This window comes from Corylus avellana, chromosome 3 (assembly GCF_965113065.1).
Source record: "Corylus avellana chromosome 3, dhCorAvel1.hap1.2, whole genome shotgun sequence".
NCBI lineage: Eukaryota > Viridiplantae > Streptophyta > Magnoliopsida > Fagales > Betulaceae > Corylus > Corylus avellana.
Window position 1 is genome coordinate 11,246,403 of NC_142492.1, and position 26,012 is coordinate 11,272,414.

Genomic DNA, 26,012 nt, shown 5'->3' on the forward strand with positions numbered 1-26,012 from the left:
TGTTTTCGAATTTCTTGAGAGATATTTGGTTGGGGTTTGGTCATTACATTTTGTGTATTTATTATTAGTAGTTCAAGGATTGACAATAATTTATGTGGCAATTTTATAGGCTCGATTAATGAATTTTTTTAAAATAGAATTAGAATCTAGACTGTTTCAGTTGTGTAGCTAAAAAGGCTAATAGTTTGGCAGAAACTTAGGATATTCAATTATCTCTTGGCCAATTTGGGTTTCTCTGCACCATATTTTGTTTTACAAATTTAGTAAGAAAGTCAATCCAAGGACCTAAGATGCTTCAAGTAAAGTAAAAGGAATGAGAAAAGTTTTATACAATAACGGCACGTGTATGAAAGGAGATAATTTTGGTCCAAGAGAATTTAGAAGGCATAACACGGTACCCGTGCTATAGATGGAAGCGCAACCCACTAAAAGAGGTTAAAGAAGGAGGGATCTATCGTCTTTGCTAAGTTGAGTGAACCAAGAAGTTAAATGATTGGCCCATTATAAGGCATGTTTATATATGGCCACAAGCGCTGCCATGGTAACAAGAACCACGTAATCCTAGTACACGAGGCGTAACAATATATATAGACTATGAGAATGTTAGTTATAAATAAATGCTTATATGTTCTAAGGAAAAAGAATGTACTTTAATTTGGTTTCATTAAAAATTGATTTTTAAAGAAAATGATTTTTCTTTTAGAAATACAAAAGTGTTGAGAAGTGATATATATGCTTTCACGTGATTTTAAATAAGAAAGTGTTTTAAATAAAATGAAGTTAATTCAACTGATTTTACAATTGGAGATTTTTCTTATGAAGCCTTTCTCGCTCACCCTTACTATGTTTTGTTTTCAGGCTTTGAGCAGCATGGATTAGGAGGCCGGGATGGGGGCTTAGGAAAGTATTAGAGTTGTTCTCACGAAACTCAAGTTTATTTTAAATTAGTGCACCATCACTAAATAATTTTTAGTGACTAGCTAGCTTCTTGATAGTATTTAGACCAAACGTTTCTGCATTTGCTAAATTTTTTAGATACCTATTCTCTTAACATTCATTTAATTCAACATTTAGACAATTGATATAGTAAACCTTATAATATTTTAGGCCGCTGTGAGAAAAACTTGATGAACCTAGCCCTAACGGGTAGGGGCGTTACACGTTGAGACTGGATCAAAGCTGAAGAAACCAAGCAGAAGAAAGCAGCTTGGTGAGAATATTAGCCATTTGGGTTTTGCTAGAAAGAAACTGAACCTTCAGAGAATTGTTGGCTACTCGATCACAAACGAAGTGAAAGTCGATTTAAATGTGCTTTATCTGAGTTTAAAAGATTAGGTTGGAGGTAAGATATGTCATCCCTATATTATCACGCCATTGGGTAGGAGGATTACAAACAGAAAAGCGAAGTACACAAAGAAATGATTGCACCCATAACACTTTAGTTGTAGCTTTAGCAAGTGACTTATATAAAGGTTCCATACTTGCGAGCAACATTATGTTGCTTTTTAGAGCTCGATGAAAGTAAGTTTGAACCAACATGCAATAACACATGGTAGAACGTCGATCATCAGGGCAAAACCAACATACTTTGTCGACATCGGGACCAATATTAGGGTTAGTTAGAAACAAATATTGGAGTTCACCAACCACACTACCATAAAGAGTACAATCAAATAATTATTCATTGTTATTCTAACACCTCCTAGATTATTTAACTTAAGGGTGCACTAGCAGGCGATTATTAATTGCTAATAATTGCATAACCGCCTTGGTGCGAAGATGGCAAAAGTAGCTAACCACCTAAGGTTGTGCAATTAGCGGTTTTATAGGTAGACGAAAGTGATTAATAACCCAATTCTTGACTCTCAATTCTCAATTCCCTGCCTCAAAAATTAAGAGATCTCCACCAATCCATTTTAGCAAATTCTTTGTGATTTTTGTTTGTGTATTTTGTTTGTCTCTAGTTCTTTGGTGGGGATTAATGGGTATTTTTTGGTGGAATTGTTTGATTTTATTATGTGGGTTAGCCTGGTTTTACATTCCAAGTTGTGCTTTTGATGGAATTTGTAGTTTGATTGGGAGCATTTGAAGTAAACTCGGAGTCAATCGTGAAGACCATTGTGACTGAGCACTGGTGAGTGAGTTTTTGGCTTTTAGGAAAAAAATGTAAAAGTAGTCTCTATGGTTACACTGAGTTGCAATAAGCTCCATGTGATATAAAAATGTTCTGAATGTTCTCTTTGGTATGCAAAAAAAAAAAAAAAATAGTCCTTGTACCCAACTTCTATCTAATTTTTTTGACAAAAACCGCCAAATAGCCAACGCATCTTATGGTTTATGCGTATCATAATCTATTCGATGCTGATATAGCATTTGACGATTTCCGTCAAAAATATACAGAAGTTGGGTACAATGACCTAATTATTAGGGGAAACTTCACTTTGGCCCCCTGAACTTCCAGCCGATTTTACAAACTCCCTCTGAACTTTTAAATCTCTCACTTTGGACCTCTAAACTTTGATTTGCTCTCACTTTGGACCCCTTTGTTAGTTGTCAACGTTAAATTCAAACAGTTTGACTTTTTATGCCCATTATACCCCACCCAGCCCACTTGAAATTCCAAAAATGCCCAAAACTACAACACCCACCCCAGCCCAAAACGACACCGTTTTGGGCATTAAAATTATATATATTTTTTCTTTTAAAAAAAATGCTAAATATTAAAAATATTAAAAAATTGAGAAAAAAAAAAAAAAAAAAAACTGAGAAATATCCACCCCTTGGCCAAAATGGGGTGGCCGAACCACCCCATTTTTGGCCAAGGGGGTGGCTCCAGCCACCCCCATGGCCGGTCTAGGGGTGGTTCGACCACCCCCATGGCCAAGGAGGTGGTCCGGCCACTCCCAAAAGGCCAAAAAAAATAAAAATAAAAATAAAAATAAAATAAAAACAAAATGGGTTTTGGGATGGGTTTCGGATTTTGGGGGTGGCCGAACCACCCCCAAAAGCCCCAAAGCCATTCCTTCTTCTTTTTTTTCTTTTTTTTTTTGGCCTTTTGGGGGTGGCTGGACCACCCTCTTGGCCATGGGGTTGTTTGATTTTTTTTTTTTTTTTAATAATATTTTGCCTTTTCTTTTCTTTTTCTTTTTTTTTTTTTTTAAAAAAAAATAATTTTAATGTCCAAAACGACGTCGTTTTGTGCTGGGTGGGTGTTGTAGTTTTGGGGTCCAAAACGGTGTAGTTTTAATGTGGGGGTATAATGGGTATAAAAAGTCAAACCGCTTAAGTTTAACATTGACAACTAACAGTGGCGTCCAAAGTGAGAGCAAATCAAAGTTCAAGAGTCCAAAGTGAGAGATTTGAAAGTTCAAAGCGGAGTTTGTAAAATTGGCCGGAAGTTCAGGGGGCTAAAGTGAAGTTTCTCCTAATTATTATTTTTGCATACCACATGGAGCTCTCATAACATTTTTACACCACTAGGACTCTAGGAGCTTATTGCAAATCAGTGTAACCACGTGGAGTGATTTTGCATTTTTTTCCCTCACTTTTAAGTGAAAGAAATTTAGTGTTAGTTCTTTTGGTTCGGAGTAGAAGCCATAAATCAAAGAAAAGTGAATTAATGTTGAGGTTTATTTAGTTATTCTTGTCCTTTTACTTTTTTTTATTAATAAGCTTATTAGGGTTTTTGTTATAATTGGCTTTGTTCTTGAGTTGTTGGTTTATTTGGGGTTACATGTTGAAAAATAAAGAGAGTTAATGTATGTTTACAGTAATTCTTTCTGCTTGGTACCTAAGAAAATGATAGAGAGATGGTGAATATTGATTTTTGATGGAATTTGTAGTTTGATTCGGAGCATTTGAAGTAAACTTGGAGGCAAACGCTAAGACCATTGTGATTGACCATTGGTGAGTGAGTTTTCCACTTTTAAGTGAAAGAAATTAGTGTTTGTTCTTTTTATTCAAAATAGAAGCCATAAATCAAAGAAAAGTGAAATGTTGAGGTTTATTTAGTTGTTCTTGTCCTTCTGCTTACTAGAATAGTTTCGAGTTAAAAATCTTGTTGTTGCGTAATGTATTCATGAATCCCTACTTGAAGTTTTATTGTAATTGTAATAATTGTTCTCCTCACTTTATCTACTAGGAGCTGAGTTTCATTTATAAAGAGTTATTTTTTTGTACTATCAATATGATAATTACAAACAAGTTAAGACCAAGTACAAATTTACCTCTTAACATGACTACCTTGAGATGCTTGTTGAACAATGCTTTGTGGGGTTGAGGTTCCTAAGGAAGTAATGTTGTTGTTCATTATTATTTTATTAATTTTTTCTACGAGTAGTTAAATACAATTTATTATTTGTTTAATAACAGATGGAGGACACTCTTAATGGTACAAATGGTATGAGTTTGACGCTCACAGGTAGCCCTGCCCCTGTTCTTGTGGAAGAGGACAATAATGGAACACCTTCCTCCATAAAAAATGCTCAAATCCTCACACCTTCCCTTCCACCACAAAAGAAACAAACCAAAAAACCACCTGTTAATCAGTCTATTGTATGGTGTCATTTTAAAAAAGTGGAACCAATTGACAAGGAGAACCCTAAAGCTATGTGCAATCATTGCAATAGACTGATTGGGTGTCACCATAGAAGAAATGGAACTTCAGCCATGATGACCCACCTACAGTTTAACTGTCCAAACTCTCCACTTAAGAAATCGAAACTCTCCAAAAATCAAACCTTGATGCAAATGTCACTTAAGAAGGCAGCAGACGGCACTCGTAGCCCCCAAATGCGATTTATGAAGTTTGATCCAGACAATGTAAGGGGTTTACTTGTTCAATATTTGATCAAATGTGAATTGCCTTTTAGGCATGTGGAGACTGAGGGATTTAAAGAATTTGTTAATGAATTGGAACCTAGGTTCAAAGTGCCATGTCGTGTTACTGTTCAAAGAGATTGCATGAAATTATACATGGAAGAGAAGCTTAAGTTGAAGACTTTGCTGAGCGCTCAAAGGGTTTGCCTCACTACTGATACATGGACATCCCTGCAAAATTTGAATTACATGTGTGTTACTGCTCATTTCATAGATTGTGATTGGATAATGCATAAGAAAATCCTCAAGTTTTGCCTAGTTGCTAATCATAAGGGTGACACCACTGGAAGAGTGTTGGAGACTACATTGATAGAGTGGGGGCTTGATAGTATTTTCACAATTACAGTTAATAATGCATCCTCAAATGATGTGGGTATTGAATATATGAGAAGAAAGATGAAGGATAAGAATTCTACAGTTTTGGGAGGTGAGTTTATTCACATGCGGTGTGCTGCTCATATTTTGAATCTTGTTGTAAATGATGGTTTGAAAGACTTAAATGATGCTATTTGTAATGTTAGGAATGCAGTGAGATATGTGAGGTCTTCTCCAACGAGGATGGCAAAGTTTAAGGATTGTATAGAACGAAAAAATATCCAGTGTAAGAAGATGGTGTGTCTAGATGTTCCCACTAAATGGAACTCGACATACTTAATGCTAAGTGTTGCTGAAAAGTACCAAAGAGCATTTGAGCTAATGGGGAAGGAGGATGAACATTTAGTTGTTCCTGGATTTCTTGACTGGGAAAATGCTAGGGTATTTGTGAAGTTTTTGAAAACCTTTTATGATGCCACATTGAACATTTCTGGTTCAAATTATGTTACCTCCAATTTATATTTCAAACAACTTTGTATTATTCAAGATACCTTGAATGATGGTTGTCTCAGTTCTGATCCTGTAATGAGTGTTGTGGCTATTAATATGAGAAGTAAGTATGAGAAGTATTGGGGGAGTATAGATAGGATCAACTTAATGTTATATGTAGCTTTTGTTGTTGATCCACGCTACAAGATGAAGGCTTTGGTATTTTGGTTGAAAAGATGCAATGGGCCAGAGTGGGCAGATCAAATAGAGGCAAAGGTGAGACACCTTCTAAATCGTTTAATTGAACAATATAGTAAGTTTTATGGGAGTGTGGTGTCTCGATTTGATGTGGCAATAGGAAGTTTAAATGCTACTTCCTCGAATGTTGTTGATGACGACTCGGAAAATGCTATGGATAAATTTAATTCATTGTTCTCCCAACATCTTGTGGAAGAGAATGATTTGGATTATAGATCAGAGGTGGATAGGTATTTGTTGGATAGGTGTGAAGCAACAACAAAGGAGTTTGATGTTTTAGCTTGGTGGAAGATTAACACGCCCAAATATCCTATTCTTGCAGAGATAGCTCGTGATGTATTAGCCATCCCCATTTCCACTGTTGCCTCTGAGTCCAAATTTAGCACCGAGGAACGTGTATTAGATCCTTTTAGGAGTTCATTGTCTCCACTTACCGTTGAGGCCTTGATTTGCACACAAAATTGGATAAGGAAGAAACCAATTGACATTCGAGAGTTGGAGGAATTTGTGGAAAGCTACGATGAGTAAGGTAAATGTTTATAAATTAGTTGAAACTTATTTTTCATTAATTATTTTATTTCATTTAACTCAAATTTTGTCTATTGTAGATGGGCCTCAAACTCAACCTTCAAATTCAAGGAATGAATATCTCTCGCTTAGAAGTTTGTTAGGAATTAAGGTTATTAATTTTTTGAATTCTCATCATATTTTACTTACAATACAATTGTCATTATATTTTACATTTAATTTATTCATAATTTGTACTTGTAGGGGTGCTAATTTGGCTTCATGGTGTGCTGTAAATCGGTTGCCATTAACATCCATTTTTTAATGTGTTACATTTAGACTGATTTTATATTTTTTATGTTTTGCATTTCTATTTTTTTTTTTTTTCAATCGAAGCCTTATAGAGGAAACTGATTTTAAATTTGTAATGTTGTTGTTTTGGGTCTAAATTATCAATGGGGAAAGTCCATGCTGTGAGTTGTTCCTGAAGAGCATCCAACTGATGATGAATAGTAGTTCAGTTGGATGTAGTCTTGTTTTATTTGACATGTTTGTGCATGATGTTTTATATTCAAAGTAATGGCCAAATCTAACAATTTCAAAACCACATGAAGATTTGAGTTGTGGTGATTCGGTTGTTTAATGTATAAGTGCAATTGGGATAGTAGATTGAAAGGATAAAATATAATTTACCCAAACTTCAAAATAGGAGAGATTTTGTTTAAAAAAATAGGAAGAAAAAAAACGACATGAAGAGAGAGAGATTTTGTTTTAAAAAATAACAATTTCAAAACGTAGTTTACAAAAACAATATTTTGTTTTGTATGCATTTCGTTTAATGGTTTCAAAGCATGCAACTTAAATAAAGAAATAGCGTTTTTAAACACAGTTAATAAAAACGCAATAAGTGTATAGTAAAGTTGCAAATCTTTCTTTAAAATAGATGTTCAACCTATAAAGTCTTGTGCTTTAAAAATGCACTTTTTTATCTGCGGTTTAAAAGCGTAGTAGATTCTTCACTTTTCAGGCTACCATTTATTTTAAACGAACTCCCAAACACATTTTTTCTTATTATTTTGTTTAAAAATGCGTGTTTGACCTATGAAATTGCAATGCCAAATTCACTCAAATTTTCATTAAAAAATGTATATTTGATATCCAAAATCACACAACCAAACCGACTCAAATAAGGAATAGGAGTTATTTCTAAGTAATGATAGAAGTCACTCTTGTGTTACTCTAAAAATGATATGGCTTTTAAAATTACCATTAGGATTGTAATTTATTATTATTGAATTTTGATCAAACAATAATTTTAAAAATCACATGATTAAAAAAAAAAAGTAAAAAAAAAAAGAAGGACTTCTAGAATTCCTCGGTACTTCTTAAAAAGAATAATTGTTTAGATGAACATGTTTGACTTGTATCCACTTGTTTTAAGGAGATCATGGCTTTCCTGTTCTGGCAAACATTTGCTTCCAAGTAATGTCTTTTACTCATTCAGATATTTTTGGCCTGCATTTCCCCTTACGTCTCATTCCCATAGTTTTCCCAAAAATCAACGTCATAACACCACCCCATACATGCGTCCTTACTCTCGGGATATTAAAAACATTTGCAAAAACACAAAAAACAAAACCAAAAAGGAAAGATTGATTCATTCATCCCTGGACACCATGGCGGGCCAAAAGCGCAAGGGCCTGTTTGTAAAATGGCAGCTCCCCATGCGTCTGCATTTGCGTGTATAAACTGTAACCTTTCGCAGAAGCTGGCCATGATATATATATATATATATATATATATATATATACACGTCACTCCATTGCTAAGCTCCCCACCATTTTTTTTTTTCTTCATTCAATTTCAGGGTTTTCTCTCTCTCTCTCTCTGAAGCTTGTGCTCTGTTTTGGAACAGAAACGCCATGGCGACTGGAGTTTCGATTACTTCAAGCGCATCAACGCACTGTTTCAAACAAAAAACTCACCAGATTCCGACACGCTTTTCCAATTCAATCTCCTGCTCGCCAAAAATATGTGGAATTTCTTCTACCTCTAGGAAAAACAAGACCTTGAGAGTACGCTTGGTTATGGAGAAGAAAGCAGAGGATGTTATCAAAGTTGACGAAGAAATTGACACTCTGAAATCCTGCGACGCTATAAACAATCAGATCACAGGAGCCTCACGTGGGGAAAAGAGATTAGAAAGGAAAAGATTCGAAAGATATACTTATCTTGTCGCTGCAATCATGTCCAGTCTCGGAGTCACTTCCATGGCCGCCATATCTGTTTATTACAGATTTTCTTGGCAAATGGAGGTACACGAATCACGATTCTCTATCAATTAAACCCATCTTCTTTTTCTTTTTCTTTTTCCTTTTCTCTCCGTTTTTGTTCTCTCAATATGGAAATTTGTTGACATTTGATGAACAGGGTGGAGAATTTCCACTTTTGGAAATGTTCTGCACATTTGCTCTCTCTGTAGGCGCTGCTGTAAGTCAGATTCTTTCATTTTCTCATTCCCAGAAAATCTTTTGTCTTAATATTAATTAATCAACCTCATTTTTTTTCATAACAAAATTTGAAACATCCCAAACGCTTCTCTTAAACAATCACTTTTTGGGTGTCAATGATTTTCAGGTGGGAATGGAATTCTGGGCTAGGTGGGCTCACAGGGTGCTCTGGCACGCTTCATTGTGGAATATGCACGAGGTCGGTTATATACTTTGAATTCTAATCTTTTTTTTTTTTTTTCGTAAATATTACAAACTGCCGTGACAATATACATGACAAGTGATGTTTCACATAAATTGTTTGGTGAATTTATAAGAAATTTATGATAAAAAAGTAAAAGGGGTAGTAACCCCATTTTTTTTTTTTTTTTAATAATGTACAAAAGGGCTAGTAATTTGTGTAGTTGATCTTGACCGTCGATTACTGCAGTCCCATCACCAACCCAGAAAGGGTCCCTTTGAAGTCAACGATGTTTTCGCCATCATCAACGCTATCCCAGCGATTATTCTTCTTGCTTATGGGTTCTCTAACAAGGATGTAATTCCAGGACTCTGCTTCGGTGCGGTAAGTTTCTCACTTCCAACGACGTCGTTTTCATGGCTTTTACACACTTCAGTGATCACAGGATCTAACACCGGTGACATGGCCAGATCTTATTGGCCCCAGCCCTTACTACTTTTCCTTATTAATTACGAAAAGTTAATGTACTTGACATGTTTTTTTATTTGTTTTAAATTATCATTTTTTTTTTTTGTATTTTTAAATTAATTTCATGTTAAAAACAGGGTCTAGGGATCACTGTGTTTGGGATGGCCTACATGTTTGTGCATGATGGACTTGTCCACCGTCGATTTCCGGTAGGGCCCATCGCAAATGTTCCTTATTTACGAAGAGTTGCTGCAGCTCACCAAGTAATCATATTCATCTTTTCATCATCATTGCTTTTCTTCTTAGTTTCTATTTGGCTTACGTTAAATTAAAACAAAATTAGTGAGTTAAAAGAGAAGGATATGACTCATTGAAAAATTGTTGTTTAATTAACTTTTTTTTTTTGTTTTTTTGAAAAAATAGCTTCATCACTCTGATAGATTTGATGGGGTGCCATATGGGTTGTTCTTGGGCCCAAAGGTAAGCTCACTTTCTAAATTCTAATGAATTTGATTAATTTCTTTTTGTGTTTCTGTCATCAAATATCTTGCATGAATGCTATTGCAGGAAGTAGAAGAAGTTGGGGGAATGGAAGAGTTGGAAAATGAAATCCAACGAAGGATCAAGCAATCCAAAGGTTCTTAGTTCTTATGATAGTCAATTCTAGAAATGGGTTGGTCTTTATTTTGTGATTTGGTAAACAAAAGGCATTAATCTTGCATATTCAATTGTATAATAGTAATTTGGGTGTGTGAAAATGACTTTTATGGAAAAGTACTTTCCAATTTTGTATGACTTGCGTTAGAACCATATTCATTGACTAACCAAGGTAGGTATGCTGCCAATTCGTGTTTCTCCACTCAATCAAGACCAAATCACAACCACATAAACGTTAAAACGGACAGTTCACATCATTATCATCCATTGCACTATAAATTTTTTTAATAGAATTATTTAAAAATTATGTACTTTTCACATGCTCAGGAGACACACATTACAGTTTTATAGACCGGAATAAAGGACTCCTAACCCAATTAAGAGAAAATTTCTTCCAACTAAAACATAGTGCTGTTAGGAACATTACAACTTTTATTATAAGTCCCTTACAAACTTACATGGTGGTTCCTATGTCACTTCTCATGTTTACAAGCTGATGTAACAATCTATGAGTCTATAACACTTACATCTCAACACTAAAATATAAATTTATTCATTTTCATAAAGTTATTGAAAAAGTATAGAATATATACCTTGTATATTACCATCGACCAACGTGGCGTTGTATAAAAAAAGTGATAATTGGTGGCACTATATGCCTTCACGTCATTGGTGGGTTTTCTAGATTATGTATTGAGTTGAATATGAGAGGAACCATTGGTATCAATCCAAAAATGGTGCAAAACCCACTAAACCTCGAGCCCATGAGTGGTGCTGGTGGGGGTGCTTGTTCACTGCCATCACCTCTCTACATTGCCTTTAAACTATTCCTATTGCCTTCCCTCATGTTCCCAAAATGGTTATGTTGCTTTCAACATCAAACCTCACTACCAACCTTTTTTCTAAGCAAATTGGGGAATGGGGTACAAGGAATCAGAAAGCCGAAAATGGGGTGAATTTCTCGACAACAGTCTCAAATTGAAAATGTAATGTAAAAAATATAACCAAAAAAATAGAAAATTGGCCTAAAAAAGACCAGGTCTTCTATATCTTGGACAAAGTTAAAAAAAATGTGTCACAAAAAACGGTAACTAAAGCAAAAAAGGCACCAAAAGAGCATGAACCTCTCTACAGGAGCCCTAGCCAGCTTTTAGTTCCACAGTATATTGGATTTCGCTATGTTACTTTTGGCTTTTATTCTGTGATTCACTGCCCATGTGGTGAATGTTTCTTTTGGTACACAAGCATGCCCTACTCTCTCTTTTTCTCCAACTTATTATGGTTGAACGACCTTTTTGTCTTTTTTATTAAGTTTTTCCATTAAATAGGCAACTGATTTTTTTTTTTTTTATGTCATTCTATTAAACTGACATATATTCTTAACGTATGTAATTCTTATGTGTATTTACAAGTGAAACTTAAAAATGTATGTAAGAATTATATGTTATAAGGACATATATCAATTTTTTTTTTTTTTTTTTGAGCGGAAATCATTCAAATTTCATTGATAAAAGATCATGAGCATATATAACAACTCTTATATCACAGAGCATAAAACTTTGATAAAACATAGTCAAATGTTATGAAATTACAAAGTCATAAATACAATTATAAGATTCTTACAATTAAATACTATATATGACATCAGCTTTCGTTAACCCATATGCAACTTCAGTTATGAAACAAATCTGCTCCGAGCAAACTAGATCTAAGACATAGGTAGCTCATAATCTCAAAACGTATTTTTCGGCCATGAGAGATAATTTCTCACACCGAGATACTCTTCCTCAGCCCAAAGGTCAGGAAACAGCTCATGTCCTCGACCCAAAGGCTTGGACAAAAGGAACAAAAATAAAATCAAAACTAAAAACAACAAAAGCCCCACCATAAGCAACAGCGGAGGAACACAGCATCGTAAACATCCTCGGGAAGCCACGACTTGGCATGTGAGATTCACACGTCGGCACATGAGAAACACGCTTTGGCAAGCGAGACTCCATTGGTTGATTGGCGTAGAAGCGATGGAAAGCGGAGAAGCTGACCAGGACAAGTAGATCTGAGAATGAAGAACTAGATCTAGATCTAAAACGAAACTACAAAAATGGAGACCAAAAAAGAGTACGGAAAAGACATCGAGCACTGTTACCAAAGGGAGGAAGAGAGAGAGGGACAAGGAAGGACATATGTCAGTTTAATCAAATGTCTTTGAGAAGTTTCCTCCAACCCAGTCTAAAAGAAAATTTAGGCGGACAATTATTGACATGACTCGAGAATTTCAACCTGAACCCAATAAGAAGATCAGAATTGAGGCACTAGATCCATTTAATTAAATTGGTCAGATTAGTGTTTATCTACATAATCTTATACACATGTCTTAACATAACCCGAACCCAACACATTACACCAATGTTGGTCATTTTTGACACCCAACACGAAATCAACGAGTTGCAGGTGATAGGTCTAACCCATTTAATTAAGTTGATCATGTCAAGTTATGGTTGATTCATATAGTTATACATATGTCTTGACGCACGATTAAAATTCAACACATGAACATGAACTGTTACCTCTAAGTTCAACGATAGAAATGATTTTTTAATTCAATTTATTAAAGTAACATTTTCACTTAAAATATGTGATTAGCATCACGTGCTATAAGAAATATGAGAAGCTTCCTTCAACCTAATGATGATGTTTAAGGGGATGTTTTGACGTCCAAGGCAGTACTTCACTTTGGGAAGAGATGACGTGCAAGGAAGCTAGGAGTTGAGTTTGAGAGGCCGCCTTGCAACTTGCAACTTCCAAGCATCAAAAAGTATGACAAGTAGCAAAGCCTAATTTGGAAATTGACATGCAACGATGGGGAAACTAAACGACAGACCTCCACGTGTCAGTTAATAGTTCTTGCCATGTGGAGGCTGCCAGCAAATAATCCACCAACGTCCAAACAACATCGTCCAATTGGATGTTTATTACCAATTAATGAACTTTATACGCTTTTACCCAAAAACAAATAAAAAATAAAATAATTCTAAGTAAATATGGGAAAGCAGGAAAGGGAAAAAAACATCAACGGCTGGGCAACCTAACAATAAGTCCCAAAATGTTCTCATAAGAAAAGGTAAACAAAAAATAAAAAGAAATGTATCAAATAAATGACGCGGTCGTATTGCTTCTGGAGAAGGATCCTCTCCATTTTGAAATTGAGGGTATCCATTTAATTGTTTTAAGAGGAAATTTTTGTTCAAATAAAAAACAGGAAACCATAAATGACAAAATTGCCCCCTAAAAAAAACCAACTTGTTCCTCTCCATTTCAAAGGATCCAAGTCCATCGCTTCTTGGGACAACTAAGAAACCTAGCCACTAAAAAAGAGGTGGTTTGTAAAGTTGAGAAAACTGTTGCAACACACCCAAAAAATAACCACAACAAAAAAAACCACTGACGAGGAACGATTTAAAGATGTACATATTGTTGATTGTTCTAAAATGATTTTATTTATTAAATGAATAATGATTTTTTTATTTACTACTTTATATTTAGTTTGGCCCATCCAAATGTGAAATTCTAGTTCCGCCACTGAGACGATGCTTATGCTATTTACATGACCAATTGAAGAATGACAAATAGAAAGATAGGATGAACGACTCGAAATCAGCTCGAACGGAATCAAAGTTGTATGCTTTGCTCGAATTTTGCTCGCGCGAAGTCAAGGTAATGTGCTCTGCTAATATGACATATTTTAATTGGTTTTTCTTTTGTTCTTTTGCTTCAAGTAACTAACGTGCAAGCCACTTAAAACACGTCACATCAACTAAATAAATATGATAAAATTGTGTGAAGAGTAATATTACTCATCCTTCTACCCAATAAGACTGCCTATAATTGTTCTCTTGTCATTATTTAAATATTTCTATTTACTAGAAACCATTGAGTTTAAAGTAATGTTATACTTAAAACTCTTTTACAACTTGTTAACACATGTCAGTATGTGATTTGGACTGTGTAATTTAAAAAAAGAAAAAAAAAGAAAAAGAAAATGAATACCCTTCAATGATATGCTAACATGTGTCAACAAGTCTGTATAATATTTTTCTTGAGTTTATAGGTTTTAACCATCTCCATTGAATTTGTGTGGGACTCACATGTATTCACAAGTCTAATGGTGAATTCATTAAATTTACAAAATGAAATGATTGATAGAATGATGTATTGCATGCTTTTAAATCAAATTCTTGTTTATTTTTTTTTTTCTTTAGGTAAAATCTAATTCTTTGTTTTTTTATCTGCCACAAAACTGCAATTCATGGTTGTTATCATTAATGGGCTTTGGTTCAAATAGTAGCCTGACTAACGGGCCGGGCTTGGCCTAGTCCATGATAGCGTTAGCAGAATCAATCCAAACGGTCCAGATCGTCGGATCAAACTGTCCATAGGGCCTGAGATCAGTTATAGTGGTGGGACCAGACAGCCTGAAAATTCCCGAACGTTCTTCGGCTCTCCACAAAACACGGAATCTCCCAACGTTGTCAGTCTCTAGCCGGCTGCCCAGAAAGCGAAGTAGAACCGTAGCAGGTACTGTTAATCCCGCTCTGTTTCTCTTTTACTCTGCTCTCTATTCGTAAATTTTTTTGCTAAATTTTACAATTCTCAGCTTTCGCTAATTAGATTGTATTAGTTTTGAACAAATTTTCTTCCAAACTGACATGGATTGAAAATGCAGGTGATTTTTATATGTATTTTTAATAGAAAAAGTTATTTTCTTCGACCCAATTTGCTGAAAAACTTTGTTCATTAGTTTTTGGCTTAATTTGTTCTAGTTAAAATGGTGCATTAAGGAAGAACTTGAAGCATGATTTCTATGTTAAAGCATGCATGTGTGTAATCTTGAATGATTAAGGTCATATCGGACATAATTAAGGAGCAGTTAATGTTAAAATGTTAATTAAATGATTAAATTTACTTTTTTTTATATATTAGTTTCTTTTTTATCAGTGTTTTTGGATAAGTGGTTTGGTAATTTCAAGGGAGGGAGGATCTCAAATTCAGAACATTTCCTTAACAAACAAACACAAAAGTACATCTTTAGGAAGATGAACCAATGATATTGCTGCCCAAACTTTGCTATCATGATTATATTTTGCTTTATTTAGCTTGGTATTTGGATTGGACACTTGCCCAAATGATGATTCTTGATGATCTTTTACCATGTTTTCCACTTTGTAGGATTGCTGGTTTCTTAGTTTAATTGTTGCTTGCTGAAGAGGCATCAAATAATTAACTAGAGCCTACATGCGTGGAACAGCTGTGTTTTCGCCTGCAAAGTACAAATTCAAACAAATCTTCCCTATGGCTGGATCATGGGGTAATTACATCATACTCATCCTTTGATGCCCTTATGATTGCAATTGTATATTGAATTTCCTTTATCTTACAATAATATGTTAATGAAATCAGGTACATTGGCCACTTCAATGCCAAAGAAACAAGGGAACAATAATCCTTGGGAAGAAGGGCTAATTACAAAAGAAAAGAATGATCCTATTGTCGCCTTAAGCAGGCCACCGCGACTCCCGCCTGTACTTGGACCATTGCTCGCTCTCTCATTGTTCGATACGTGGTCTAGTTGTGACGGAAACGATGACTGACAGGTGATCTGAAGCCACCCATTTACTGGTAGCCTTGATGTGGAAATAGAACTTGTATATTCAATGTTATCTACTTAAAGAAGATTTTAGAAATGTAGCGCAAAATGTTGAATGTGAAGAGAAGAATCCGAGTCGAGAGATTCCAAATCTGTATGTAGCCTGTTATTAGCGGATTGATAAAAGGAGCCACAACCATGTTGTAAATCTTCATTATCAATTGAAATATGACATGAGGACTTCTTAGGAACCCTGAAGTAGTCATATATCAATGGTGTGTCAGAATGAGGATATGATGCTTATGATAAACTGAAGTTGTGGAAAGTTAGTGGAAGTTTAACATACATTCAGTGATCCTTGGGAAATCATCAAATAGTGATGTCACTGTCTTGAATAGAATCTGAATTTAATGATGCAAGTCCCATGATTAATAAAATCCAAGTTTCAAAAAATATATGTAGTCATTGGTGTTCACAATATTGTCATACACTTGGGAGGTTTTTTTTTTTTTTTTTTTTTTTTTTTTTTCTGAGAAGTATCGTTTGCAGAATTACCAGAACGAAGCGTCCTGGTTTGACTGGTGATTCAATTACAACTTGAGCTTTCCTGCAGAGAAATATCAATTTGTGAGAAAATGATCTTCTTGGTGCAATTGAAAGGCTAAGAATTGAATAGGTTTTTTCTATACTTGATGATTATTCTTTCTCCATGTTTTGAGTACTCAAAGAAGCTGCAGCCTCTGGTGAAGGGGATCTGTGATTGTTTCCATTCTACCATATCATAGAAGAAACTCATCATTCACAGAAATATTTTGTAGGGGTACAAGTAGCTGAAACAATAAAAATGGGAATTACCCAAGTGCCATTGCACTCCAGCTGTGTTTTCATCTCCTTCACAAACATGTCCAATGCTGAACTTCACATTCTGACCCATGGATGCAGTAAGTTGTTCATAAAAATGCATAATCTCCTGCAACAGTGCCCTGTTAATGTAACAAAAATAGGTATTCAATGCTAGTTAAGAAGAATAGTTAGAAGATGAGACCTTTTTTCCATTGAATGGTTGGGGAAAGGAGCAGTCCTCAATATAACAGTCTTCTGATATGAATTCACTTAGTTCCTTCAAGTTCTTCTCATTGATGCTTGTGTAAAATTTGTTGATTGTGTCTGATGGAGATGATGAAAATGACTCGAAAATTGAATGACTATTTGCTGACATAACGATAATGGGTGCTCGGCCACTCAACATTCTACTTTCTGCCTTCCTTCCAACATGAAGGCCATGCTGCAGTGATCTCAAGCTGTTGTTCTTAAGTTGAAAAGTTTCTTTGCAGGGCAAGATGCCACGGGGGTGCCTTGCCACTGCTTTGAAGCACATATGCGGCGGTGAAGCCTGGCCGGAGAAATTGATAGCAGCAGCCATTACCCTCTGAAAAGATGAGTCCGGCCGGGCGATTTTGTTGTCAAATCATTTGAATGCAGTAGCACATGATGATGGTGAGAAATTAAAGAAAAGAATAGGGTTAATAGGTTGTGTAGTGTGACAGAATAGAGCAAAGAATAAAGATACGTCTTTTTCCTTAGTTTAACAAGGAATCTCCATTTAGAGGGGGTTTTTGGTTTCCTTTGTTTTGCTTTCCAATGTTTTGTTCCTTGCTATGAAATCTAAGAATTTACTCTTTTGGCAAAATGGTGATTCCCTTTGTACGAGGACATCACACCTAAGAATAGCATATAGGCAATATAAATGGCAACGTACTATTAGCACTTCTGCCTTAAGTATTAGCACCCACTTTTACCATTTAGATTGCTAGTAATTTAGACAATAAATATGAGATTCTATCAATATGAAACTCATTTGCCTAGACAAGTTTTAGGTAGGTAGGCATCATAGGGGCTCCAATTTTACTGTTTAGATTGCTAGTAATTTAGATAATAAATATGAGAGATTTCGTCAGAAACTCATTTGCCTGGATAAGTTTTAGATAGGTAGGCTTCATAGAAGCTTTTTTACGTTTACGTTTATTACTTGGATTACTAGCAGTCCCAACAACAAATTGTTGAGGATCTAGATCTCCAAGTTGATGCTCTTCTTGCCTAAATTGCACTGAAGAATAAGGAGTGATTTATTTATTTATTTTTTAAGTTTTTGGATGAATAATAAGTATGGAATATTTCTCCCCTTGATACCTGGATTCTTGGGATGGTCGGCTAGAATTTACAGGTAAACAAAAGAATATATGAAAGCTTGCCCTAGGTCCCAAAGAGGGCATTGGGTGCATTCTCTTGTATGAGCATACTTTTGGCAAATACCTCACAACACCAAGATTTTGTCAATCGCCAAATTTGCCAACTTTAATTATCTAATATTTTCAACCAAGAAACTAAAACAACCAAACATTCTTAATATATTTCATTATCTGCATTGCTTTTCCAAACTCGTAGTTAAATATGACATTTTGTGAAATTAAAAAATTTTAAAATTAAAAAAAAAAAAATTAAAAAAAAAATCAGTTTTCAAACCGCTAGCAAATAGGTGTTGTGCATTTTAAAAGATATGAAGGATTTTAAACGTTGAACCGCACGGTATTACGATCCTTAGTGTCACAAATAGCTTAAATGCAATCTTAAACATATGTAATATAAATTTTTGAGTACCCTTTCCTTGCAAATAGGCGTTCAAAGGTAAGTTTATCTAAAATTCGTATTATTTGACATCAAAGTCAAACTCCACATCACGAATTTAAGTCACGGAATAGGTAATTTATAGATGGACTGTAGACATGGACAGCAACTGCGAAGCATTATGGTATGTTACGATTTTAAATGTCTTATATAACTTAAATGTAATTTTAATCATATGTATATAAACTTTTGAATTTTTTTATTTTTTTATTTTTTATTTTTTGCAAGTCAATTTAAAAAAAAAAAAATGTTTACATTAAATTGAATCAGGCGGTTGTGAGTCAATTGCTTGATCTGATTTTGAGTCGCAGCCCACAACATACGATTGGAACAGAATCACTAAAAGTCTAAAACGGTGGGGGGGTGTTGGGAGGCACGCCAGCGGAAATTGCTGTAATATATATATATATATATATATATATATATATAGCTTCAATAGAGTAGAGCTCTAGGTCTTGGGAATCTTTTGGCACTGTTGAACATAGAGCAGAAAAGTTATGTGCATTCACGGCTTTATGTTGTTGACTATGACCATAAACACTTGCATATATTATATGGATGGCTGCCCAATGAGTTTTAAGATTGTCAAATGTTTATCTTGAGGCCTACAAGAATCTTATTATTTATAAGGGTTAAATACTCTGTACTCTTTTAGGATTTTTTAATTTTATTTTTATTTTTGTAATTTTATTTTTATCACACGAGGTTCCTGTGGTTTTGATAAGTGACCAAATTAGTCCATTCACCGTTACAACTGACACGTAGACCAATCAGACGTCGACACGTGACACATATTTTAAAAAAAAAAAAAAAAGGGGAAAAATTGGGGGTGGCTCGGCCATTTGGGAGCCATCCCCTTTGACCAAATCATTTCAAAACCATTATCAGACATGCCCTAAGCACGAGTCTCTGTTTCTGCTCTCATGCATACAATACGGTAAGTAGCGCATCGCACAGATGGCAGGAGTGTGCAGGAGTGTCAGTATGCAAGACAAAGATGAGCCCCTGTTTCAATTCTAGCAGTAGTATTGGTTTCCAGAGTGAAATGAGCAAAAACACACGCAAATTTTATGCAACTTTCCATAACAAAAGAACTACGAGGGGAAATTTTAAAGAGTATAATGGTCATCACAACCGTCAGCATCATCATCATCCCAATGCACGAGTCTCTCCCTGGGAAACAAACCAGTCGACCATGTGATGCAGCATGAAATATAACATATAATTGAGCAAGTTTGCTTGACATTTCCAATGAGATCTCCCTGAAAATAAGGACAGTCATTAAAAACATCCATAAATATGAGCTCTGCTTCCAAAAACCCCGGCCAAATTGTATTAAACTAACAAATTATGTCTGTCAAAAGAGTAATGTTATTTAGTAGACTATTATACAACTGTTATACAATTAGAATGGCATAGCAGTAAAGATCAATTTTTCTTTTTACAAATAGTAATCCAATGACAAATTTTTATTGTTACGACATTTCAATTGTATTGCAGTTGTATAACAATGTACTAAATAATATTATTCCTGTCAAAATAACAAAACAACAAATCACTAAATCCTGACCATTATACGAATTTGCATCCTCCCGTACCTTATTGACTAAAGAAATCCAGAAACCAGCCCCAAGGTCAACAAGGGAGCTTCTTGATATGTCTTGAACCCACACGTGTTTATGATGAGACCGGCTCAAAACCATCGTGCTCAAAACCATCCTACTATGATTTCAGGTTGTCTCGAGCTGAGTTGAAAGGAATCTTGGACAGCCAGACAATCTCGCTGGCATGCACCCCAACCCCCACCAGTCTGCAAAGGCTGTTTCTAGCTTCATTCACCCAGATCAAATCACCCCCAGACACTGGTATTATAGTGGGTAGATGTTGTGCTATATAAACTCATCACCAATGCAAATTGGATCATACCCAAAATTTATCAAACAAGAATATCTTCAAGGAAGAAGGAGAAATCGCCTTTGTTTACACAATGAGCAACAGGGTCAGTAATGCTCCCGCTACTGCAATCACCAAAAGTTTGGGGGACAAAATGCCTCTTCCAAAAAGGGGGCAGATAAAGTCAAGGATAGCAGCACATGCATTCCATTCGATAGTCTCTGTGCTCTCTAAAGCCTCTTCAGATCGCCAACACTCCTGCAGGAAAACCTAGGAGCGAGACCTGAAACAATAGAAAGTATTGATGTCAAGACACTGTATGATCCTTGATGATTAGCTCTTAATGTACTTACAAATTTCTTCTTCTACTTTATTTTTCCCTCTTCTTTCCCTTCTTCTTTGAACAGTGTTTCTAGTCTGATTGATTTTACTTAAGTTTCCAACATCCATGGTAATATTAGCATTGAACTGGACAAGCATGATTTCACGATTGGCAAAGGTTATGCAACAGAAGCTAACATGAAAGCAAATTAGCATGTCATACCATTACCACTACCAGAGTTTTTACCGAAGGGGCCACTAAATTAAAGAACAACTATTTAATGAAAACCAAGTATGAAACCAATAGACATTGGCCTGAAACAATATGAGATGTAATTTGTAAGAAAGTCAGTAAGTTCGGCGTCGGTTCCCCTAATCCAGCTTACTCAAGGCAAGAGGTCACATCGAATCCGGTGTGAAACTTGATGAATTTCACCCACCAATAAATATAATAAAGCAATTCCAATGCTTAAAATTAGGAGTTACAATAAATGTGTATTACTGAGGCATTTGAAAATGTCAAATAATAGGTTATACATGTTGTAGCAAGGTTTCACGTGCCAAGCTTATTCTTACCGGGACTTTAGGCCATTCTGGGTAAAGCAACCTCCACAATCTATCTTTACACTATATAATATGAAACTGGCTCCGTGAAATAAACATAATGGTCAAAGAATATCTAAACATTATATACATTAATTCTACCACATCCTCATCCATCACAGATTCCTTAATTACCCACTGTCCTCATCCACTTTCTACAGCAAGAACCATAAACCATCACAAAGATAATGTGATCTTTCATATTCTTCTCAACCCACACGTGTTCACAATCAGATAGTCTCACAACCACTAGTATATTCAAGCATGAATCAATTATCAGTCAAATGCCAGGTCATTGTATCAATTCAATGAATCTCAAGTTGGTCCGAAAGGAATCTAGTACAGCTAGATATTGGCTTGCATCTACACCAACTCCCCAACTTATCCATCAATCAAGCATTTCGTTTTTTTTTTTTCTTTTTAACTCTTCCGATGAGTTCATTTATAGATTTCAGTTGAAAGAACTTCATAATTGTTAACGGTATCCGTAATGGAAGTAAGATACCATTGGTTGAGCCTATAACTTGTGATTAGTAACATAGTACCCAAGTAGGTTAACAATTACAGACCCTTCAGTGAGCAATGAACACCTTGCAAGTTGCAACCATAGCTTATGGCTGATTATAATTTTCATGGGGAATTCTATCTCACAGTCGTGTTCGTTACCTTGAATGCTCAGCTGCACAGCCTAATTTATGGCATTTTCAGACTTGTGCCTCCCTTTGCTAGCCAGAGGAATTTTCTGATACCGAATGTAACATACTATCGAGTGGATTTCATACACCAACCTGATTAGATTTGACAGGTACAAAAGTTGATGAGTTCTGGAAACACAGAAACCCCATAGTTAATTGAGGTAAAAATCAAACTTGAATTCCTCTACTTCATAGCTAATATTTCCATTCGAAAAACATCATTTTGTTCCAGTCCTGGTGACACTAGTATATGCTCATACAGCCTCATTAGCTCCGTATATATTTCTTTACTCTCAGGATGTGATGTGTCGCCAGCAAAAAGGTAATGCATGGATCCTCCAATTTGAATCCAACTATAACCAGGTTCTTTGCGAACTACATTTTCTTTCATTTCCTTCCTCAATTTCCCAACAGCATTCCACATACGAGCAGAAGCATAGAGGTTTGACAGAAGAATATAGGCAGATTCATTTCCAGGCTGCAGCTCAAGAAGTTTTTTGGCTGCGAAATTCCCCAGAGCAACATTTCCATGGACGTTGCAGGCTGATAGAAGAATCTGCCATATATGAGCATCAGGGTGAATAGGCATTTGATCTATTGTCCTCATTGCATCTTCTAGGAGTCCAACTCGACCAAGCAGGTCAACCATGCAGGCATAGTGTTCTAAATGCGGGATTATTCCATGACGTTGAAACATAGAGTTTAAGTAAGCCCATGCTTCTCTCACCAGCCCTGCATGACAGCATGAAGTAAGAACTCCAAGAAAAGTAATCTCATCAGGTTCTACTCCAAATTTGCACATCTTATCAAAAATCTCGGAAACTTCATGAAAACAACCATGTTGAGCATATCCCATTATCATAGCATTCCAAGCAGCCAAATTGTCTTTAGATATAACCCTGAAAGCCTTCTCTGCATCACCTATGCTTCCACACTTACAGTACATGTCAATAATAGTGCTTTCAACGAAACTATCCTGATCAACTCCAAATTTAAGACACAGGGAGTGGATTACTCTTCCGTGTACCAAATCGGTCATAATACCGCAAGCTTTAAGGACAATACTGAAAATTATACTGTCCACCTCAAGGTATGAGCTTCTTGAGGTGTGGAACAATGTTAGAGCATCGGCATGACACCCGGTGTTAACAAAGGTAGTAGCCATTGCATTGAGGTGCACCACATTGATCTTATCAATCTCAGAGAATACCTCTTTTGATTCATCAACCCCGCCGCATTTCCCATATGTTGTTATCAAGCAAGACACCATAGAATCATCCAACATGAAGCCACATTTAATCATATGTGAATGGACTTGCATCACTTGCTTTACAGAATATGAGCTGGCAGCCACTTCCAGAATGCTAGCCAGAGTATATTCATTTGGCTGTATTGAAAGATCACGCATCTTAGAGAGCACCTCAAGAGCCTGACCACAAAATCCATTCTCAGAGGACCCAGCAATCAGAGAATTCCAAGAAACAGAATCTCGACAAAGCATATCATCAAAAATGCGCCTAGCATCATCCATTCGACCCCACTTCCCATACATTGATACCAATGCATTGCTAACACAAATCACCTGCAAAAACCCCACCTTTTGACAAAGTGCTTGGACTTGCCTGCCAGAACTTAACAGCCTAGGGCCAGCAATGGCAGACAAAACATTGATCATTGTATATTCATTCATCTCCAAATCTCCAGAATGCAAAAATTTAAACAATTCAAAAGCCTCCACACCATCACAAGCAGCTCCAATTCGCTCAGTCCAAGATACAACATCTGGGTCAGCAATTTCATCAAACACCCTAACAGCAGCCACCTTATTCCCACGCTTACAATACATGCTCATAATTGCATTATTCAAATGGATCGATCCACTACATAACAAACCCATCTTAACACCAATCCCATGAACCTGTTCCCCCTCTCTGACATCAAACAATGCACCAAGCACCCCAGTGAAGCAAAACTCATTTAGCTCCATACCCAAACCCCTCATCTCCACAAAAACCTCCTTACTCCTCTCAAATTCCCCATTCCACACATACCCACAAACCATTGCCGTCCAAACCACATTGTCCACTTCCAAACACTCCCCAAAACACTTCTCAGCCTTTTCAACATCCCCAGCTCTCGCATAATTCTCAACAAATCCACTCACCAAATACGCAGCCGACCCAAATCCCATTCTCAAACAAACCCCATGGGCAGCTTCGTTTTCCTCCAAACTCTCACACGCTTTCACCAAAGAGCTCAAAGTAAACACATCAGGTCTCAGACCCATATGCCTTAACGTGTGAAAGAGCTCGAAAACGGGCCCGGGTCGGCGAAACCGGACGAATCCAGAAATGAGGGCGTTGAAGGCGACATTATCGGGTTTCTGGGTGTCAAAAAGAAATTTGGTAGCGCGAGAGAAATCTCCGAGCTTGGACAAGTGGGAGATGAGAGTGGTGGAGAGGAAGGGGTCGAGGGAGTGGCCGGACTTGATGAAGAGGGCGTAGGTTTGGTCTGTAAGGTGCGGGTTGGGAAGAGAGACGGTTGAGGCTTTGAGGGCTTGTGAGAAGAGACCGTTGGTGAGTAGGGTTTTGATGGATCGTCTGAGTCTCTTCATGCATGGTGCATGGGAGTGGCTTTTCCTTCTGCGAGAGCGACGGGGGCGTTGGGGGTGTTGGGGTTGTGGGAAAATTTACAAACAGAAAGCGAAAGAAGGCTTCAAGGCGCGAAATTTTGTACGTTTTGGCGAGGATAAATAAACTGATTTTCCTTTCATCCGGGTGGGCGGAAATTTATTAAATTAATATTTATTTGGGGTAATTTCACTTTTAAATTATAGAATTATCATCCGATTTGAAAAGGTTTTTCTAACTTCAAAACTTCTCAATTTGAACCCTTGAACTTTCAATTGCAGTTAATTTGAACTCCTCAATCAGATTTAGCCATTAATTTTCCTTATTTACCCCTAAAATAATCAAAATATCCTTGATTTTTTTAATAAAAAAAATTAAAATTAATTTTTTTAATTTGGAATTAAGGGTAAATTTGAAATTTTATAAAAAATTCGAGGGTACAAACGTTATTGTCTCACTTTTACAGTTTAAAATCTGATGGAATGATTCAAATTGATTGTAATTAAAAGTTCAATGGTCAAAATTGAGAGGTTTTAAAGTTTTGAGAGATTTCTCAAATCGCGTGGTAATTCAAAGGTCTAAAGTGAAATTACCCCTATTTATTTTTATGACATGCGATTGCTAAATATTCTACATTTAATTAAATTAATAGAATTAACAAATTATGTGATGGTCGGCCTCTAAATGATTTTTCTTTGAAAAGGTTTTTTAAAAAGTTTCAAATTCATAATCAAAATTGTTGATGTCAAGAATAACCAGCACCAAGCCGTCTTTCAAGGGAGGAGAACTGCCTGCTAATGAGGAAAAAAGCGTCAGAAGCTCCCGCCAACCCTAAAGGGGTAGAGGGACTCTGACGCCCAAGTCAATATGGCATGTGATGGAGAGCTATGTGGTGAGGAGAAAATATTATTGATAGTGTAGGTAGGGTAGGTCGAGATTTGTGTACTGTAAGCCTTATTTACAAGCATATAAGGTGACCGTCCGAGAGAGGAAGAAAGTAACCGGCTGAGAGAGGGAGAAGGTGACCCAAACGGAGAGAAATTGACCGGCGGGGAGGGGGAGAAGGCGACTTGGACGGGGAGGCCTTGGGCCAGTTAACCTGGTTCCTCCAAAAATCCTTTTATTGATTTAATACTCTAAGAAGATCGTGCAAGATCCATAGATAATAGATAAGAGAGCGAGGCCTTCTTTCTGCTTAAGAAATGACTTTTTGAAAAAAAACAAGAAAGGACAGAGCCCAAGGCTCAATTTCCGGCCCATTATTGTCTTCATTGCTGA

The 26,012-nt window shown here is 36.1% G+C and overlaps 3 protein-coding genes across 4 annotated transcripts; 1 reads left to right on the top strand and 2 right to left on the bottom strand.

Moving 5' to 3' along the window:
- Positions 1-8,325: 8,325 nt before the first annotated feature.
- Positions 8,326-10,307, top strand: LOC132175240 (beta-carotene hydroxylase 1, chloroplastic). 2 transcript variants are annotated; one of them, XM_059587112.2, is made up of 7 exons: positions 8,326-8,762; positions 8,878-8,937; positions 9,085-9,156; positions 9,388-9,522; positions 9,744-9,869; positions 10,030-10,086; positions 10,174-10,307. In XM_059587112.2, exons 1-7 carry the CDS (start codon positions 8,370-8,372, stop codon positions 10,249-10,251), a joined length of 921 nt encoding a protein of 306 aa, XP_059443095.2. In that variant the 5' UTR covers positions 8,326-8,369; the 3' UTR covers positions 10,252-10,307. The 2 variants fall into 2 exon arrangements, with proteins under 2 accessions (XP_059443095.2, XP_059443096.2); XM_059587113.2 differs by lacking the exon at positions 10,030-10,086.
- Positions 10,308-15,894: 5,587 nt separating this feature from the next.
- LOC132175239 (Nuclear transport factor 2 (NTF2) family protein) lies at positions 15,895-17,330 on the bottom strand. Its single transcript, XM_059587111.2, has 6 exons — positions 16,953-17,330; positions 16,763-16,877; positions 16,597-16,678; positions 16,463-16,514; positions 16,254-16,308; positions 15,895-16,160 (listed from the first exon to the last, which is right to left on the bottom strand). The coding sequence occupies exons 1-6, from the start codon at positions 17,328-17,330 to the stop codon at positions 15,982-15,984; spliced, it is 861 nt and encodes a 286-aa protein (XP_059443094.2). The 3' UTR covers positions 15,895-15,981.
- A 2,271-nt stretch (positions 17,331-19,601) lies between these two features.
- LOC132173356 (pentatricopeptide repeat-containing protein At2g13600) lies at positions 19,602-24,811 on the bottom strand. Its single transcript, XM_059584831.2, has 3 exons — positions 22,076-24,811; positions 20,191-20,768; positions 19,602-19,854 (listed from the first exon to the last, which is right to left on the bottom strand). The coding sequence occupies exon 1, from the start codon at positions 24,716-24,718 to the stop codon at positions 22,289-22,291; it is 2,430 nt and encodes an 809-aa protein (XP_059440814.2). The 5' UTR covers positions 24,719-24,811; the 3' UTR covers positions 19,602-19,854; positions 20,191-20,768; positions 22,076-22,288.
- Between the last annotated feature and the right edge of the window lie 1,201 nt (positions 24,812-26,012).

Bases quoted from the DNA above. Each gene is read 5' to 3' on its own strand.
- LOC132175240 (XM_059587112.2), top strand. From the start codon at position 8,370: ATGGCGACTGGAGTTTCGATTACTTCAAGCGCATCAACGCACTGTTTC. The intron at 9,870-10,029 runs GTAATCATATTC...TTGAAAAAATAG, and splicing joins GAGTTGCTGCAGCTCACCAA to CTTCATCACTCTGATAGATT. The intron at 10,087-10,173 runs GTAAGCTCACTT...ATGCTATTGCAG, and splicing joins GGTTGTTCTTGGGCCCAAAG to GAAGTAGAAGAAGTTGGGGG.
- LOC132175239 (XM_059587111.2), bottom strand. From the start codon at position 17,330: ATGGCTGCTGCTATCAATTTCTCCGGCCAGGCTTCACCGCCGCATATG. The intron at 16,679-16,762 runs GTAATTCCCATT...ATGATATGGTAG, and splicing joins TGGAGTGCAATGGCACTTGG to AATGGAAACAATCACAGATC. The intron at 16,515-16,596 runs GTATAGAAAAAA...ATTTCTCTGCAG, and splicing joins GGAGAAAGAATAATCATCAA to GAAAGCTCAAGTTGTAATTG.
- LOC132173356 (XM_059584831.2), bottom strand. From the start codon at position 24,718: ATGAAGAGACTCAGACGATCCATCAAAACCCTACTCACCAACGGTCTC.